General features: G+C 44.5%; 1 protein-coding gene across 2 annotated transcripts in view; it reads left to right on the top strand.

Annotated features, from left to right (window-relative positions):
- The window catches only part of LOC143289929 (hemicentin-1-like), a 226,991-nt gene that overhangs the window by 1,373 nt on the left and 205,618 nt on the right, over positions 1–20,000 (top strand). For both annotated transcript variants that reach the window (XM_076599184.1, XM_076599186.1), the window contains exon 2: positions 14,948–15,660. In XM_076599184.1, coding sequence (XP_076455299.1) covers positions 15,177–15,660 — 484 coding nt within the window. In that variant the 5' untranslated portion in view covers positions 14,948–15,176. The remainder of the gene's footprint in view (positions 1–14,947; positions 15,661–20,000) is intronic.

The raw sequence follows: 20,000 nt of genomic DNA on the forward strand, positions 1-20,000 counted from the left end.
AGTGAGAGCTGTATTATCAATGGTTTCTCCAGTCAATGGGAAATCATTTACAGTTTAATCTTCTGTGAAGGACTATGACTCTCAAACTAGGAGGCAAAATTGCACTGGCTCTTAGTGCTGCAGCATTGTGGGCTAGTTGGCCTTTGGGAACCATCCCAACGCCGACTGTCCTAAAACCCTCTTGGCCGAGAGAGTGGGGATGTAACTTGGGCAAGACACTCTCCACTATAATCAGATTCTAGCCCAAATAATCGGAACAGCAGTTGCCTCCTCTGCTGTTCTGATGGTCATAGTCGGACACGACTGACTATCATGCATAACGTATGTGGGGATTGGGGAGGGGGGGGGTTGGGGAGAGGGGGAGTGCTAGAGGGGGAGAGGGGTCACGCTCTAAGGACACTTGATTATGGTGCACATTTTAAAAAAAAATGGTGGATCTATATCCACCTTAGTTCAGTCAACTCAACTTGGTACCACTGATACCATCAGGCATCTGCCATGGAAATTCAATCACGTACAAAACGGGCAATGTCACTATCCTGTTTTCACCCAATCGCCTCGGCTGAAATCTTTTTTGCTGTTTTGTATTAAAAAACAAAAACAAAAAAACAACAACATTGCAGCCGTCATACTCACCCATTACATTGGCGTGTCACTACCACGATTCTCTCTGTCAGAAAACCTCCATGAGCCTGCTTATTGCTGGCATTGCAGAGAAGTCACAGAGAGCCGAGGACAGTTATCAGTTACAAGTCACCGACAGCCGAGGACTGTTATCAGTTACAAGTCACCGACAGCCGAGGACAGTTATCAGTTACAAGTCACCGACAGCCGAGGACAGTTATCAGTTACAAGTCACCGACAGCTGAGGACTGTTATAAGTCAGAAGTCACCAACAGCAGAGGACAGTTATCAGTTACAAATCACCGAGAGTCGAGGACAGTTATCAGTTACAAGTCACCGACAGCTGAGGACTGTTATCAGTTAGAAGTCACCGACAGCTGAGGACTGTTATAAGTCAGAAGTCACCAACAGCAGAGGACAGTTATCAGTTACAAATCACCGAGAGTCGAGGACAGTTATCAGTTACAAGTCACCGAGAGTCGAGGACAGTTATCAGTTACAAATCACCGACAGCTGAGGACAGTTATCAGTTAGAAGTCACCGACAGCTGAGGACAGTTATCAGTTAGAAGTCACCGACAGCCGATGATTGTTATCAGTTACAAGTCACCGACAGCCGATGACTGTTATAAGTCAGAAATCACCGACAGGTGAGGACAGTTATCAGTTACAGGTCACCAACAGCTGAGGACAGTTATCAGTTACAGCTGAGGACAGTTATCAGTTAGAAGTCACCGACAGCCGATGATTGTTATCAGTTACAAGTCACCGACAGCCGATGACTGTTATAAGTCAGAAATCACCAACAGCTGAGGACAGTTATCAGTTACAGCTGAGGACAGTTATCAGTTACAGGTCACCAACAGCTGAGGACAGTTATCAGTTAGAAGTCACCGACAGCCGATGATTGTTATCAGTTACAAGTCACCGACAGCCGATGACTGTTATAAGTCAGAAATCACCAACAGCTGAGGACAGTTATCAGTTACAGCTGAGGACAGTTATCAGTTAGAAGTCACCGACAGCCGATGATTGTTATCAGTTACAAGTCACCGACAGCCGATGACTGTTATAAGTCAGAAGTCACCAACAGCTGAGGACAGTTATCAGTTAGAAGTCACCAACAGCTGAGGACAGTTATCAGTTAGAAGTCACCAACAGCTGAGGACAGTTATCAGTTAGAAGTCACCAACAGCTGAGGACAGTTATCAGTTAGAAGTCACCAACAGCTGAGGACTGTTATAAGTCAGAAGTCACCAACAGCTGAGGACAGTTATCAGTTAGAAGTCACCAACAGCTGAGGACTGTTATAAGTCAGAAGTCACCAACAGCTGAGGACTGTTATAAGTCAGAAGTCACCAACAGCCGAGGACTGTTATCAGTTACAGCTGAGGACAGTTATCAGTTACAAGTCACCAACAGCCGAGAACTGTTATCAGTTGCAAGTCACCGACACCCGATGACTGTTATCAGTTACACACGAAGTCTTTAAATAAAGCACGGAACGCGGTCTCTTCTTTCAGCCCGTTTCAGTAGTAGCCTACACACACACACACACACACACACACACACACACACACATGGAAACTGACAGGAACAGGCAAAGGGGTTGGGAGAAACAGAGAGAACAGCGCGGAATTGGCAGAACAATAAACAGAGGGTGGAAGAAAAACACATAGTGACACAGAGAAGGACGAGTAGAAGAACACTGATGCTCAAGATGGAGGTGGTTATGGTGGAGATGTTAGATGTTGATGATATAAACAGTAGGAGAGAGATTCAAGATTCAAGATTCAAGATGATTTATCCATATAGGCCAAGGGGTATATGAACAGACAGCAATAAAAAAACCAAAGAAAAACAAAAAACATTTCACATCATACAACATACATAAAAAACTCGATATAACATAAGTTCAAATGAAAAACTAGCCTAGCAACAAAACAGTGTTTTCATGACGTAATAGTTTCTCGGACTTTGAAAGCTTTATATAAATACAAAGCAAGGTTTCTAACAATTTCACAGGATGTTGAGGACATTAACAAGTTCAATTTAAACATATTTTGGTTGTCTATAATATTTAGGCTTAATAAATGATTCTCGAATATTCCTCAAAGCTGGACAACAAAGGACAAAGTGCATTTCATTTTCTGTCGAATCTTTGCATAATGGACAAATCAGATCATTGTCATTACATAGAGTAGGAGAGAGAGAGAGAGAGAGAGAGAGAGAGAGAGAGAGAGAGAGAGAGAGAGACGTTAACTCTCTCCATACGAACGGCGAAAGAGACGACGTTAACAGCGTTTCACCCCAATTACCATCATCAAAATATTGCAAGCGGAAGGCTCTTACGCTGAAGAGGTGAATGTTGACAAAGAATACCACAATTCTGACGACGGAAGCTAAAGGTTGGGTCATTCAGACACCCACAGGACATCCGAGGGGTATGTGTAGAGGAGAAGAGAGGACTGGCCGTACTGAGTGAGTTAACTCATTTTTTCTGAGAAACAGAGGTTGCACTCTCTTTTAGAGCTGGCCTATCTTCAAAGCCTTTTCATTGGATTGTTTCTTGCTTCTTTAAAAAAAAAAATATATATATATATATATATATATACATTTTCTTTTGATTTATGTAACCCGCGTGGACTTCACAAACATAATTATATTTAACCATAAACCATAGAAATGATCTTTCCCCGCATGTTCTCCCGTGGATTCTACACACTAACCGAACACACAGAGACCTCATATATTATTTCGTTTTCGTAAGGGAAGGGGGCAGGGGGGAGGGGAGGGGGTGGGGGTGGGGGTGGGGGCGTGATCGGGCGGTGGGGGGGTGGGAATGCACATTTACCACCGTAAGTTCCCATCAGTTGTTCCCTATCCATAATTTATAATTCAATGAAATTTCCGAATGCGAAAACACTTTGAGAAATCTCTGCGCAGCTTCAAGTCCCCGAAGACTGAATATCCTCATCAGGTAGTCCTACACAAATCCCGGGATTTGAACCTGCTACAGTCCTTCTCGCTAACCACTGAACCACTATGTACTGAAGTATGTCAAACAATACACAAAGACAATGAACTTTAATTTATGTGCGTTTGTGATAATAGGCGCGTTGGGTTACGCTGCTGGTCAGGCGTCTGCTTTGCAGATGTGGTGTAGCGTATATGGATTTGTCCGAAAGCTATGACGCCTCCTTGAGTAACTGAACTGAATTGAATTGTGAGAATCTTTTTTTAGGTCACATGAGTAGGCACATGCAAGCATGCTCACTCGAAAACACACACACACACACACACACACACACACACACACACACACACACACACGCACGCACGCACGCACGCACGCACACTACAACCTACTTTCATGAAGCTGAAAATAAATCGTCATGAACCCTTTTTTGCAGACAATTCCTGAAATCGTTTTAGGGGGAGGGAGAGGTGGGGTGGGGTTGGGGGGGGGGGGGAATAATTAGGAAACAAAAAACGAACAACAACAACAACAAAAAATGAATACCGGAAAACACACACACACACACACACACACACACACACACACACACACACTAAAGGTAAACAGTTATCTCAGAAGGTTTGTATGGCCAGGAAAAACAAGATGGTATTGAGCCAACAGCTATTTTCTGCTCTTTGGCAGCTCTTTGGAAACCATCACTGAAGTGTCGACAGAAACGTTTCACGGAACTCAGCTGCTCTCTTTCACGTTTTTACTATGAGTCATTGCACCTCAATTCGTTCAGTGATGATTTTACTATGAGTCATTGCACCTCAATTCGTTCAGTGATGATTTTACTATGAGTCATTGCACCTCAATTCGTTCAGTGATGATTTTACTATGAGTCATTGCACCTCAATTCGTTCAGTGATGATTTTACTAAGAGGTCATTGCACCTCAATTCGTTCAGTGATGATTTTATCTGAGTCATTGCACCTCAATGCGTTCAGTGATGATATTTTTTTATATGAGTACATTGACCTCAATTCGTTCTGTGATTGATTTTTTACTAATGAGTCATTGCACTTCAATTGTTCAGTGATGATTTATACTATGAGTATTGCACCTCATTCGTTCAGTGATGATTTTAACTATGGAGTCATTGCACCTCAATTCGTTTTCAGTGTAGATTTTACTATGGAGTCAACAGCCCTCTAATTCGTCAGTGATGATTTTTACTGTGAAGTCATTGCAATGAGTGATTGCACCTCAATTCGTTCCAGTGATGATTTTACTATGAGTTCATTGCACCTCAATTCGTACTCAGTGATGATTTTACTGTGATTGATTGCACCTCAATTCGTTCAGTGATGATTTTACTATGAGTCACCAGACCTCAGTTCGTTCAGTGATGATTTTACTGTGAGTCATTGCACCTCAGTTCGTACAGTGATAATATTACTATGAGTCACTAGACCTCAAATCGTTCAGCGATGATTTTACTAGGAGTCACCAGAACTCAATTCGTTCAGTGATGATTTTACTATGAGTCACCAGACCTCAATTCGTTCAGTGATGATTTTACTCTGAGTCTTTTTTTTATTAAAAAAAAAAAAAAAAAAAAAAAAAAAAATGTTATCACTGAAATGGTTTTTCACGTTCGTTTTCATGTATGAACCGTAAGGGAAGGGAACTAACTCCTACAGTATTTCTGGATGATTTCCGCGTCAGTCAGTGTGGCATGAAAGGGTAGCGAAACTGTAAACTGCCCAGTGTTATGTGCCCATAATGTGAGTAAAAGTGTGGCACTGGAAATTATTGATTGTGAAATTTATTCATTACTGTCCCCCATCCGTCAACCATACATACAGGAAGCCAAAGTGCGCTGTTCGCAGTTGTGTTTGATCAACGACCTTTATTCTTCTCCTTACACTGGAGACAGACATTTAACCAGCTGTGTTTGATCAACGATCTTTATTCTTCTCCTTACACTGGAGACAGACATTTAACCAGTTGTGTTTGATCAACGATCTTTATTCTTCTCCTTACACTGGAGACAGACACTTAACCAGTTGTGTTTGATCAACGATCTTTATTCTTCTCCTTACACTGGAGACAGACATTTAACCATATAGAATATGATTTTTTTTATTACACTTTTTTTTTTTTGGGGTCTCAAGTCAACTATATCACCTCTGAAAACCGAGAAATTTAGATGTAATCGTACAAAGAACACAGAAACAATCACATCAAAATTTAACACGAAACAGCATCTTATCATCAAATATTTTTTTTTGTATCAAAATATGCAGGTTAACGCGCGCGCGCGCACGCACACACACACACACACACACACACACACGTATATCTCTTCTATTTATTCTGTCAGTCATTTCATTGTTTCGTAACTGGCAATCCATGCCGACCCTGATCAGCATAAAGCATCCAATGGGCCACAGGCTTCTGTGTCATCGCGTGCACATCGGCCATCTTTAAGTCACCAAGTTAGATCGTCCCTGATTGGTTTCAGACGTTTACTCTCAGCCAGTGGAGAAACATATGTCATGCGCGCTTTTGTCTTCCAAATTTTAAGGGCAAGCACAATGCCGATGTTGAACAAGACTACAGACTTACGAGCAGAGAACAGTGAAGTAAAATATTGTACGCAGAATCTGCACAGGAAAGCTCAGAAATAATCTGTCCAGGTAATTGCTCTTTTGTTTGTTGCAAAACCGAAAATAGAGCCTTCGCTCACTGGCAGCTGAACATAATTTATGAATCTTTTAGTTTTAAAATGTGGTCAAAATAATGATAGCGTTATTCAGCAAATAAGTGTAACTCGGTTGCCGGGATGAAGACTAGATCCAGATCTATATTTCTTAAACGCCACATTTCACCTTTTCTTCCCCCAGCTAATTTATATATTTGTTTATTTTCTACATCTATGGATGATAGAGCCTACTGAACTATTCCGTGTGTATGGTCATCTCACATTGTTGATTGATCCCTTCGCACTGTGGGGGTGGCTGGTTGTACAAAAACAATTTCTTTCCGTTTCGATATGGAGTTTTTTTTCCTCGTTCAAAGCAATTCTAAGCGGAGTGGGCTCTCCCCCCCCCCCCTTCTTCTGTTAATGAAATGAACGTTTGAATTCTTTGCCAGTTGTGAAGTCCTGAGATCATGGGGCTGAAGATATCGGGACATTTATTGTGTACCGGACGAAGGACGGGGGTACCCGTTATGCCGCCGTCCCGCTATTCGATGATTTTTTAACAAGCTTTTCTCGGCTGTTTATGAACCAATCTTAGTAAAATTTGGATCAAAGCTCGGGGGCTATGACGAAAATCCACCGGAAAAGAATGTGAAAAGACATGAAAAGTCCTGGAATATCTAGTCTGTCTTTTCGCATTTTCACATTCTTTTCGGATGTCTTTTCGCGTTTTCACATTTTTTTCATATGTCCTTTCGTGTCTTTTCGCGTCTTTTCGTGTCTTTTCGAGTCTTTTCGTGTCTTTTCGCGTCTTTTCGAGTTTTAGTGACACCAAGGGGTCATACTAAAATGCGAAAATACAAGAAAAGACACGCGAAAAGACACGAAAAGACGCGAAAAGACACGCGAAAAGACACGAAAAGACACGCGAAAAGACACGAAAAGACACGAAAAGACGCGAAAAGACACGAAAATACACCGGAAAAGAATGTGAAAAGACATGAAAAGTCCTGGAATATCTAGTCTGTCTTTTCGCATTTTCACATTCTTTTCGGATGTCTTTTCGCGTTTTCACATTTTTTTCATATGTCTTTTCGTGTCTTTTCGCGTCTTTTCGAGTCTTTTCGAGTCTTTTCGTGTCTTTTCGCGTCTTTTCGAGTTTTAGTGACACCGCACTTCACGAATCGTTTCCTTCTGTCCTGCCGGGGGAGTTAGCCTAACGGACTTGTTTCGAAAAATGACCGGCAGTGCATCCTACATTATTTGAATGTCCTATTTTTGCATCCTGAATTATTGCACCTATTGGTGGCATTTCCATGCTTTGTGGGACCCAAAACGACGGGAAAAAAAGCAACTGAGATGGCGGCATGTTAGTTTAGAGACTGAATTCGCATCTAAACTGAGTAAAATAATGTAGAGAAATAAGAGTGGAAATCCACTGAAAATGGATTCCAACATCTAATAATAGTAATATCGTTTCATACACGCAAAAAAAAAAAGAAAGAAAGAAAAAAAAAAGGTTGCTGGAAAAAAATAGGTTCCTGAATTTAGGATGCTAAAATGACTTTACGCTACATTCATGTTCTCTACGTTTTCAGTTTTGTGTGTGAAATGTTCTCTCTGGCAGTCTCTGTCACACTCTCTCCCTCTCTCTCCCTCCTTTCTTCCTGTCTCCCCCTCCCTCCTTTCTTCCTGTCTTCCTCTCCCTCCTTCCTTTCTTCCTGTCTTCCTCTCTCCCTCCTTTCTTCCTGTCTTCCTCTCCCTCCTTCCTTTCTTCCTGTCTTCCTCTCCCTCCCTCCTTTCTTCCTGTCTTCCTCTCCCTCCCTCCCTCCATTCTTCCTCTGTCTACCTCCCTCCTTTCTTCCTCTCTCTCCCTCCTTTCTTCCTGTCTTCCTCTCCCTCCCTCCTTTCTTCCTCTCTCTCCCTCTTCCTGTCTTCCTCTCTCTCCCTCCTTTCTTCCTGTCTTCCTCTCTCTCCCTCCCTCCTTTCTTCCTCTCCCTCCCTCCTTTCTTCCTCTCCCTCCCTCCTTTCTTCCTGACTTCCTCTCTCTCCCTCCCTCCTTTCTTCCTCTCCCTCCCTCCTTTCTTCCTCTCCCTCCCTCCTTTCTTCCTGTCTTCCTCTCCCTCCTTTCTTCCTCTCTCCCTCCTTTCTTCCTCTCTCCCTCCTTTCTTCCTCTCCCTCCCTCCTTTCTTCCTGACTTCCTCTCTCTCCCTCCCACCTTTCTTCCTCTCCCTCCCTCCTTTCTTCCTCTCCCTCCCTCCTTTCTTCCTGACTTCCTCTCTCTCCCTCCCTCCTTTCTTCCTCTCCTCTCCTCTCCTCTTCCTCTCTCTCCCTCCCTCCTTTCTACCTCTCTCTCCCTCCTTTCTTCCTCTCCCTCCCTCCTTTCTTCCTCTCTCTCCCTCCTTTCTTCCTGTCTTCCTCTCCCTCCCTCCTTTCTTCCTCTCTCTCCCTCCTTTCTTCCTGTCTTCCTCTCCCTCCTTTCTTCCTCTCTCTCCCTCCCTCCTTTCTTCCTCTCTCTCCCTCTCTCCTTTCTCCCTGTCTTCCTCTCTCTCCCTCCCTCCTTTCTCTCTCCCTCCCTCCTTTCTTCCTCTCTCTCACGCCATTTCCTCACTGCACCCCCTTTCCATGCATCGTCTCAGAGGAGAAACGCGTGCGCATGTGTGTGTGTGTGTGTGTGTGTGTGTGTGTGTGTGTGTGTGTGTGTGTGGCTTGATAGAACGCTGGTGTGAAAGTGTGTGTGCATTGGCATCCTACTCACATATATCCATCTCCGTCTTTACCAACTTGCATGTTTGCACAGCACAGCACACAGATGTCAGTCTCTACAGCCTGGTTCTCCTTTCCCCGCCAACACTGCACCTTACTTCTGTCCTTCCCTATCTTCGCAGTGCATGTACTTGTCAAACTTGATTACGTATGCAATCTGATTCTTATATGTCGTAAATTGAAACGTGAATATATATAAGCGTCGTGAACTGAAACGTGCATGCGAGCATGCACGTACGCACTTGCGTGAATATATGTGTGTGTGTGTGTGTGTGTGTGTGTGTGTGTGTGTGTCTGTGTGTGTCTGTGTCTGTGTGTGTGCGTAGTCTTGTAGCAACAGGAATGTTACATTATCTCAAACTGACAGCTCCATCATGGAATCTCTCGTTTGTTTCCACGCGCTCACACACACACACACACACACACACACACACACACACAAGCAAGCTCAGAGAGAGAGAGAGAGAGAGAGAGAGAGAGAGATGTGGTGCACACATATTAATTAGTACAGCATTGTTTTTCCCAGAATAATGTTCAACATTTAGTGATTATTGTTGCACGAGAGAGAGAGAGAGAGAGAGAGAGAGAGAGAGAGAGAAAAGTACCTGTACACACATACATCAGTTGATAAAAAACCAGTGTGAGGAGGGGACGAAAGGGGGAGGGGTGTAGGGGGGAACCACTTTATACTCGAAGCTGAAAGTTTCTGCTTGCTGCACACGTAATAGTGTGAACAGAAACGAAAGATAATGTTGATTGTAGTTGCAAAATAGAGAGAAATCAAAGTAAAACGTCTAACATCCCCCCTCCCCCCTTCCAAACGAATCCAATCCCGGCCTTTAATTAACCTGCTTTTTGCTGTGTATTGAGAGTTCACACACATAATGATTGTTCACTTACGTCACCGCTGAGATCCATTTCTTCAACAACAGCACACCTCTAATCCGGCCTATCTTCCCACGGAGTCACAGTCTCCATTCTTCACATACACTACTGTTTTTTTGTTGTTTTTTTCCCGTGCTACTCAGACTGGATGGAATTCGTTTTCAGCCGCGAAGAACAATTAGACTGGCCTGACTTGTTGTTGCCGGGTTCATGGGGGAGGGAGGGACCTCTGTATCGCCGGGAGGACGCCGGGTCTCATCAGGCTCCAAGTCCTTTCCTTCCCACCCACGGCGAAAAAAAAAAAAAAAAAAAAAAAAAAAGTTATTTGCTGTTGGCGTTTGTTGAGAAGGACATTGTACTTAACTCTCGAAATAATGTGTAGTGAGGTGTGTGTGTGTGTGTGTGTGTGTGTGTGTGTGCCTATGTGTGTCTGTGTGTATCTGTGTGTCTGTGTTTGCGTGCGTGTGCGTGTATGCGTTCGTTCGTGTGTGTGTGTGTGTGTGTGTGTGTGTGCGTGCGTTTAGAGGATGGAGTTAGGGGGGTAGGAGCAGCTTGGGGAAGGATGGTGGGGCAGCTGTGCAGCATCTGGAGTCCTCAAGGACTACACCAGGCTGCACGAAGACTGTGACATGCTTGAGGGGGAGGGGGGGAAGGGGGCTTGGGGGGGGTGGGGGCGGGGCAAGGTGGTGGTGATGGTGGGAGGGTGGGGGTGGAAGGGGGGGGATCCGTTACAAAGGGCAAGAGTAAGTCTCATGCACGATGACATATAGTGCTGTGGGTAACGTGTCAGAACAGAAGCATGACACGGGGAATGACGTAAGAAGGGCACTCCACACCACCACACGAAGTCGGCCTGCCAGACAACGCCAGAACAACACTTGAAGGAACTGTGGGCGCTCTGTTCAGCAAATAATACAAGGAATAAGTTAACAGAATAACTCATGATTGAACTAGCAGAACAACGTAATATTTTAACCAGTCACCCAGCTGACTGGGACCTGTCAGAATGACGTAAGAACTGAACATTCCACACGAACTCGGCCAAGAAGTGCCAGAGCCATGATTATTTTGAGGCTGTTGGCGCTCTGTTAAACAGTGAGTGAGTTCAAGGAACCAAACAACACTCCATTCAGCTAGCTGACTGTCTAATGTACTAACAACCAACTCAAGAATTGGCCGGAACGGTCAATCAAAGGAACGAACAAGCAAATTATGAAAAATACTTTACGTTTTCCATTAACAGAAACATCTGGACTGCTACAATAAATAACCGCATTCACCAGTGGAATCTCTGGTGGCCAGAGTACAGGAATGCTCAGTCTGACAGTCAACTCTTTCTGATTCGCCCCGGTCTAAAAGAATTTCTTCCACCTGTTTGGAGAAAAAGGAAGAGAAAAGTGTTCCCTGAAGACTGCATCTTTCTTTGTTATTATTACCGTCTGAAAAGGCGAGGAAGTTCTGTGGCATGTGCATTGGAGTGCTGGTGCCATCGAGAAAAACTTTCATTGACTGCTGGATTTTCCATGCAGGAACACTTTACCGCTCGTTCCATGAAGACTTTTCACCCGTGACAAGAACGGAAACGGAGAGAAACGTTTTTGGAAGACTCATTTCTCAACTGAGGCGAATCTGCTTTCCATTTAGTCATTTTTAATTCTGTCGTTTAGATCATGTAGATGTTTTTTATTCATCGTCTGAGTTTCTTATATATATATATATATATATATATATATATATATATATATATATATATATATATATATATATGTGTGTGTGTGTGTGTGTGTGTGTGTGTGTGTGTGTGTGTGTATTAATAGACACTTTCAAGCCCGTTTTATTTGTTGTTGTTGGCTGGGCTATAAACATGCATTTGAAGAAGGATAAACATGTGTAGTCGCTCACTTCAGTTCTTGTCCGGTATAAGAGACAGAGACAGAGAGACAGAAAGTCAAACAAGGTAACACAGGTTCTTGGTTTTGGCACCGTGGGAAAATCTGCCACCATAAAACGCTGCTGCGTTCTTCCCGTTGTTGTTTTTGTTTGTTTTGTTTTGTTTTTTCCCCCTCCTCCTTCTCCACTCGTTCTCTTTCTATCCTGTACGATCCGGAACGCCAGACTCGCTAGTCATGGCAATAGCGCTGTGCCATCAGATAAACAAGCGCGTGTTTTGGGGAACAACACGGATGCACTCATCTTTCGTTCGTTTCTCCTTTCCCCTTTTTCTAGTTCTCATCGGAAAAAGTCCCGCTGTTCGCCATTTCGGCATGCCAACGGTCGCGAGCTTTAAATGCGTGGAACTAATATTGGCACCAAAGAGCTGTGTCGGTGTTCTGGTTGCTTTGATTTAATGATCGTGGGTTTCGACTCCAATACTATACTATATATAGAAAAACCACTGAGGAAAAAACTGAATGCGAAAAAATGCTGACGGTTACGATAGTTTCTGTTTGTTTGTTTGTTTTTGAATAGTTAGTTTTTACGCTTTTGTTCACAGCATGTTTTGTAGACTTCAGACTTTGGATCCATCACGTTACAGTCTAGAAGCACATCTCGTTTTCAAAATAAATGCTCTGATTTCACACACACACACACACACACACACAGACACACACACACACACACACGCACACACACACACACACACACACACACACACACACACACACACACACACACAGCTGTATATGTATAATAAGCGAAAATGCATATCCTGAAATAACTACGAACTGCATACGTGTGTTTCAAGGCGGAACCTGTAGATTGCTGTGACTCACTAAAGACTTTGATTCAGACTTTTTTTCTTTTTTTTTTATCTGAAGAGTGACTCGCTGACTGACAATAGAATGACATAACAACTGACGCACTGACTGACAGACCTACCGATCGACAAGCTGATTTCATCATCCATCATCTTTCAGCTCTGTCATTTATTCACTCAAATTGTTGACTGTCATTTATTCACTCAAATTGTTGTCTGTCATTTATTCAGTCAAATTGGTGACTGTCATTTAGTCACTCAAATTGTTGACTGTCATTTATTCACTCAAATTGTTGTCTGTCATTTATTCAGTCAAATTGGTGACTGTCATTTAGTCACTCAAATCGTTGACTGTCATTTAATCACTCAAATTGTTGACTGTCATTTATTCACTCAAATTGTTGACTGTCATTTATTCATTCAAATTGTTGACTGTCATTTAGTCACTCAAATTGTTGACTATCATTTATTCACTCAAATTGTTGACTGTCATTTATTCACTCAAATTGTTGTCTGTCATTTATTCACTCAAATTGTTGTCTGTCATTTATTCACTCAAATTGTTGACTGTCATTTATTCACTCAAATTGTTGACTGTCATTTATTCACTCAAATTGTTGACTGTCATTTATTCGCTCAAATTGTTGACTGTCATTTATTCGCTCAGATTGTTGTCTGTCATTTATTCACTCAAATTGTTGTGTGTCATTTATTCGCTCAAATTGTTGACTGTCATTTATTCACTCAAATTGTTGACTGTCACTTATTCACTCAAATTGTTGGCTGTCATTTATTCACTCAAATTGTTGACTGTCATTTATTCACTCAAATTGTTGTCTGTCATTTATTCACTCAAATTGTTGACTGTCATTTATTCACTCAAATTGTTGTCTGTCATTTATTCGCTCAAATTGTTGTCTGTCATTTATTCACTCAAATTGTTGACTGTCATTTATTCACTCCTCAAATTGTTGACTGTCATTTATTCACTCCTCAAATTGTTGACTGTCATTTATTCACTCCTCAAATTGTTGACTGTCATTTATTCACTCAAATTGTTGACTGTCATTTATTTACTCCTCAAATTGTTGACTGTCATTTATTCACTCAAACTGTTGTCTGTCATTTGTTCACTCAGATTGTTGACTGTCATTTATTCACTCAAATTGTTGACTGTCATTTATTCACTCAGATTGTTGACTGTCATTTATTCACTCCTCAAATTGTTGACTGTCATTTATTCACTCAAATTGTTGACTGTCATTTATTCACTCAAATTGTTGACTGTCATTTATTCACTCCTCAAATTGTTGACTGTCATTTATTCACTCCTCAAATTGTTGACTGTCATTTATTCACTCCTCAAATTGTTGACTGTCATTTATTCACTCAAATTGTTGACTGTCATTTATTTACTCCTCAAATTGTTGACTGTCATTTATTCACTCAAATTGTTGACTGTCATTTATTCACTCAAATTGTTGACTGTCATTTATTCACTCAAATTGTTGACTGTCATTTGTTCACTCAAATTGTTGACTGTCATTTATTCACTCAAATTGTTGTCTGTCATTTATTCACTCAAATTGTTGTCTGTCATTTGTTCACTCAAATTGTTGACTGTCATTTATTCACTCCTCAAATTGTTGACTGTCATTTATTCACTCCTCAAATTGTTGACTGTCATTTATTCACTCAAATTGTTGACTGTCATTTATTTACTCCTCAAATTGTTGACTGTCATTTATTCACTCAAATTGTTGACTGTCATTTATTCACTCAAATTGTTGACTGTCATTTATTCACTCAAATTGTTGACTGTCATTTGTTCACTCAAATTGTTGACTGTCATTTATTCACTCAAATTGTTGACTGTCATTTATTCACTCACATTGTTGTCTGTCATTTATTCACTCAAATTGTTGTCTGTCATTTATCCACTCAAATTGTTGACTGTCATTTATCCACTCAAATTGTTGACTGTCATTTATTCACTCAAATTGTTGTCCAGCCCAACTTTTGATAAAATATCCCCGGCAGATTTCTTTTCGGGACTTTTGATTGTTATGATGGTGACAGGAAATAATTGGCGTGTTGGTAGGTAAGTAAGTGGGTTGGTTGACTGACTCGTTCGTTCATTCATTCATTCATTTGTTCACTCACAGTTGATAGATATATTGTAAATATACACGATTTCAAAGGAGCAGTTTCACTGGTTCTCACAAAGTATTCCTGGTTTGTTTCAGCATTCCATTGGGACAGCCCAACCCCCAATCCTAACCCTCCACCACCCCACCAAATACAAGTTTGGCCTTCAACAACAACGCAACCCGCTCTGTCCTATCCGTGGACGCCCATCCATCTGTGTGACACACACACACAACAGTCTGTATCCATGTGAGGAGACAGAGACAGAGACAGGACTCAACTCACACACACACGGGAGCAGCTTCAGATTTGTACTTAGTGTTCAAAATGGACTCGGAAGACAGTAGTAGTTCCAACCCGGAGCCACCCCCACCCCCTCACTCCTCCTTCCTCCCCGAGATGATACTAAGCACACCGCGCACAAACAACAGCCCCAGTCCGCCGGACAATCACCACCACCTCCATCGCCGCTGCCACTATAGCAGCAGCAGTAGCATCAGAAGGACGGTCACCCACAACAACAGCAAGTCCTACTACGCGGGTCACAGCCGCAGCGGTATGAGTGTGGTGGCAGCAGCCACCCTGGTGGTGTTACTGACGGCGTTGTGGCTTCCGTCGGGCGTGGAAGGGCAGCAGCAGGACCGGGTGCCCATAGGAGCCGCGTCCTTGGCCTTCGTGTTCGACATCACGGGCTCCATGTACGACGACCTGGTGCAGGTGATCGAGGGGGCGGCCAAGATCCTGGCCACGGCCCTGTTCCGCCGGGAGAAGCCTCTGTACAATTATGTGCTTGTGCCATTCCATGATCCAGGTCAGTGTGTGTGTGTGTAGTGTGTGTGTGTGTGTGTGTGTGTGTGTGTGTGTGTGTGTGTGTGGATGTGTGTAGTGTGTGTGTGTGTGTGTGTGTGTGTGTGTGTGTGTGTGTGTGTGTGTAGTGTGTGTGTGGATGTGTCTATGTGTGTAGTGTGTGTGTGTGTGTGAAGGGGAGGGGGGGCGTGGGAGGCGTGTGTGTGTGTAGGGGGGGGGGGGGGGGGGGATAGGGGGGCACGCGTGGGGGGCATCTGTTTTGTGTGTTTGTGTGTGTGTGTTTGATTCGATTCGACTTCATTTATTGTCATAAAATCCCAAATCCCAAAGGATTAATAGACACAACAAAAGTAAGAAAGTGGCTGTGTGTGTGTGTGTGTGTTTGCACGTGTGTGTGTATGGTTGTGTATGTGTGTCAGTGTGTTCATGTGTGTGTGTGTGTGTGTGTGTGTGTGTGTGTTTTCAGGGGTTTGGGTTGTCGGGGGGTGTGGGGGTGGGTGGAGGATCAGACCTGTGGGATGGCTAGAAGATGGGGTGTCAAGTCAAGATTTTATTTCATGATGGTAATTGAACAAGCAAGAACTGCTTTTTTTTTAGATCTGTATTTTACATCAAGCTGTCAGTGAAAAAATATAAAAATATTGGAGAGAGAGAGAGAGAAAGTTTGTGGGGTTGGGGGTGTATGGTATGGTATGGTATTGTATGGTATGGCATGGTATGGTATGGTATGGTTTTACTTTTTGTCACAACATATTTCTCTGTTGAAATTCGGGCTGCTCTCCCCATGGAAAACACGTCGCCACAGTACAGTGCCACCTATATATATATATATATATATATATATTTATTTATTTATTTATTTAAAAAAAAAAATTAATTAAAAAAAAAAATTATTATTTTTTTAAATAATTATTTTTCCCCATTTCTCTCTGCTAAAAAGCATTTCTGCAGGTGTACTTCTTTTACTATCAAAACTTGGTTCTCTCTACAAAATTTGGCCACGGACGACAACAACAACAACCTTTTTGTTGCCCGTAGGTTCTTTTACATGCGCGCGCGAAGTGCATGCAGCTCTCGGCACCGCGGGGACCTCTGTGGTGGACGGATTGTCTCCTCATCCCGATCAGTGACCAGCAGCACCCCTAGTACAACCATTCCAGTGTCTGGATGGGGAAGTTTAAAAAAAAAAAAAAGAAAAAAAAAAAGACCCTGTCCGTGTGTGAGACACGAACACCCGTGCATACTCTGACACTTCCCAGTAGGGCGGGTTACGTACACCTGGGGCCACCACTGCTCCAGTTTGTTGCTGTTTGTTTTGGGGGTTTTTTTTTGGTTTTTTAGGGAGGATGACCAGAGGGGGGCCGGGGGTGGGGGTAATACCAGAGGGGGTGGGGGTAAGACCAGAGGGGGGTGGGGGTAATACCAGAGGGGGGTGGGGGTAAGACCAGAGGGGTGTGGGTAAGACCAGAGGGGGTGGGGGTGGGCTTGACCAGAGGAGGTGGGGGTAAGACCAGAGGGGGCGGGGGTAAGACCAGAGGGCTCTGGGGGTGGGGGTGAGACTAGACCAGAGGGGGGCTGGGGGTAAGACCAGAGGGGGTGGGTGGGGGTAAGACCAGAGGGGGGTGGGTGGGGGTAAGACCAGAGGGGGCCTGGGGTGGGGGTAAGACCAGAGGGGGTCGGGGTAAGACCAGAGGTGGGCTGGGGGTGGGGGTAAGACCAGAGGGCTCTGGGGGTGGGGGGTTAGACCAGAGGGGGTGGGGGTAAGACAGAGGGGGTCTGGGGGTAAGACCAGAGGGGGTTGGGTGGGAGTAAGACCGGAGGGGGGTAAGACCAGAGGGGGCCTGGGGTGGTGGTAAGACCAGAGGGGTCGGGGTAAGACCAGAGGTGGGCTGGGGGTGGGGGTTAGACCAGAGGGGGGCTGGGGTGGGAGTAAGAACAGAGTGGGCTGGGGGTGGGGGTAAGACCAGAGGGCTCTGGGGGTGGGGGTAAGACCAGAGGGGGTGGGGGTAAGACCAGAAGGGGCAGGGGGTGGGGGTAAGACCAGAGGGGGGCTGGATGTGGGGGTAAGACCAGAGGGGGGCTGGGTGTGGGGGTAAGACCAGAGGGGGGCTGGGGGTGGCGACGGGTTTGGTGGTGCTATGTTGACGTGGAAATGGTAGTGTTGTGGTGATGTGTGGTCAGACCTCTCGCTCAATCTTCCTCTCCTCTCTTGATGGTATCATCTTCTTCTTCCTTTGTGGTTTGCAATTCCCACGTCAGTTCACTCGTATGTACACGAGTGGGCTTTTCTCGCGTATGACCCGCCATGTAGGCAGCCATACTCCGTTTTCGGGGTGGGGGGGTTGATGGTATTATTTTTTCGCCTCCCTCCTCCTCCACCCGCCCCCACCTTCCCGCACCCTTTCTGTTCTTCAGCCCCCGTCCTTTTTCGTTTTTCGTAACCTGTCCTTTCAAGTTCAGCTAATGTTTGTTGTTGTTGTTGTTGTCTGACTTCTGTCTGTCTGTCTGTCTGTCTCTGTCTCTGTCTCTGTCTCGTGGGGGAGTGGGGTGGGTGGAATGGCTGTGAATGGTGGAATAATGGGAAAATACTGATGATATTTTGATTGTGTTTTGATTTTTTTTTTCTTGCTCATTTTCGCTTCTTTGACTTCGTTCTCTCTTTAGGGCGAGGGCTGGATGTAAAAAAAAAAAAAAAAAAAAAAAGCACGTTACTTGCTTATCTGTTACCCTCGATAATAAAGATTTTGTCTTGAGGTGTCTTGTCTTGTCTTCTCTCTCTCTCTCTCTCTCTCTCTCTCTCTCTCTCCTCTCTCTCTCTCTCTGTCTGTGTCTCTCACTCCCTCTCTCTCTCTTTCTTTATCTTTCTCTCTCTCTCTCTCTTCCATGCCCTTATTTACCCCTGCCCCCTCTGTCTCACTCTCCCCCCCCTCTCTCTCCCCCCTCTCTTCCCCTCTCTCTCTCTACCTTCCTCCCTCTCTCTCTTCCAAGCCCTTGTGTTACTTCTCTCTCTCTCTCTCTCTCTCTCTGTCTGTCTCTGTCTCTCTTCCACGCCCTTATCTACCCCCCCATCTCTCTCAGTTCCACGCCCCTCTGTTTTCTCTGTCTCCCCTCTGTTTAGTGGCCACCACTAGCCGACACCATTGACCTCAAGGTTGGGGCTGGCATCAAGCTGGCGGGCTCCCAGCCTTTTATTGCCGATCAACCAGCAGCAGGAGGCCGGTGGGGGGGTGGGGGGGGGGGGAGGGGAGGGGGGGGGAGGGAGAGGAGGGGGTGGGGGTGCGGGGGCGTGGGGAGCTGGGGGGTAGGGGGGCAGGTGCATATGATGGGAGCTCAAGCTGTGCAGGTTGAAGGGCTGGAGGAAACAAACAGAGCACTTCACTTGTGAGGGAGGGAAGGAGGGAGGGAGGGAGGGAGGGAATTAGGGAGGCAAGTGCTTGCCTGCTTTAGGTAGAGGGGGGTAATTAAAGTCATGACAGCATGATCGCCACAAGTACAGAAGAAGGGGGGTCTCTGGCACTCTGACAAAACGGTTTTTCAGCACCAACCAATCAACACTGAACTCCTCCTCGGGGTAAAGAGGCAGGCAGCCTGTTATGTTGTGTACCTGGTGTAGTGGGGCGGGGATTGGGATTGGGGATGGGGAGGGGTGGGTTGCGGAGTGGGGTGGGGGTGGGGGGAGGGGGTGGGGGGTGGGGTGGGGCTTGTCGCAAGAGTGATGAAGAAGAAGGGAAGAAGAGAAGGACGCGGGAAGGAAGGAAGGAAGGAAGGAAGGAAGGAAGGAAGGGGTACAGCTTTGTTCCTCATGGTGTGGTGGGGAAGGGGGGGGGGGGCATCACCTTGTTGTGTAATATATTTCAAACTGTTCTTTATTCAAGTTAGCTAGCTATGTGTTAAATAGTCCAGTTGGTTGTTTATTGTAGGTCACCCACACGAACATCTTTTCAAATAATAATCTACAGAAGTAGTGCATACAATATTTGATTATTGATTTTTGTTGTTGTTGTCCCAATCCCGCTTCCCCCGTCCCGCCTCTCACACACACCCTTCCAATATTATGTTTTTTTTTCTTTCTCCAACCACTGATACTCACCCTCTCCATTTTAGATTTTGTACTCTTTTCCACATTCTGTTCTCTCTCTCTTTCTCTCTGTCTGTCTGTCTGTCTCTTCCTTTCTTAGTCTGCCTAACATATGTGGTGTAGCGTATATGGAATTGTCCGAACACAGTGACGCCTCTTTGAGAGACTGAAACTGAAACTGAAACTGCCGAGTTTTTTTTTTCTCTGTGTGAAGCAGAGCATGATTGCCATTTAAATGTGGTGCTGTTGTTTACTCGTGCCGTGCA

Source organism: Babylonia areolata, chromosome 14, assembly GCF_041734735.1.
Source record: "Babylonia areolata isolate BAREFJ2019XMU chromosome 14, ASM4173473v1, whole genome shotgun sequence".
NCBI classification, from domain to species: domain Eukaryota; kingdom Metazoa; phylum Mollusca; class Gastropoda; order Neogastropoda; family Buccinidae; genus Babylonia; species Babylonia areolata.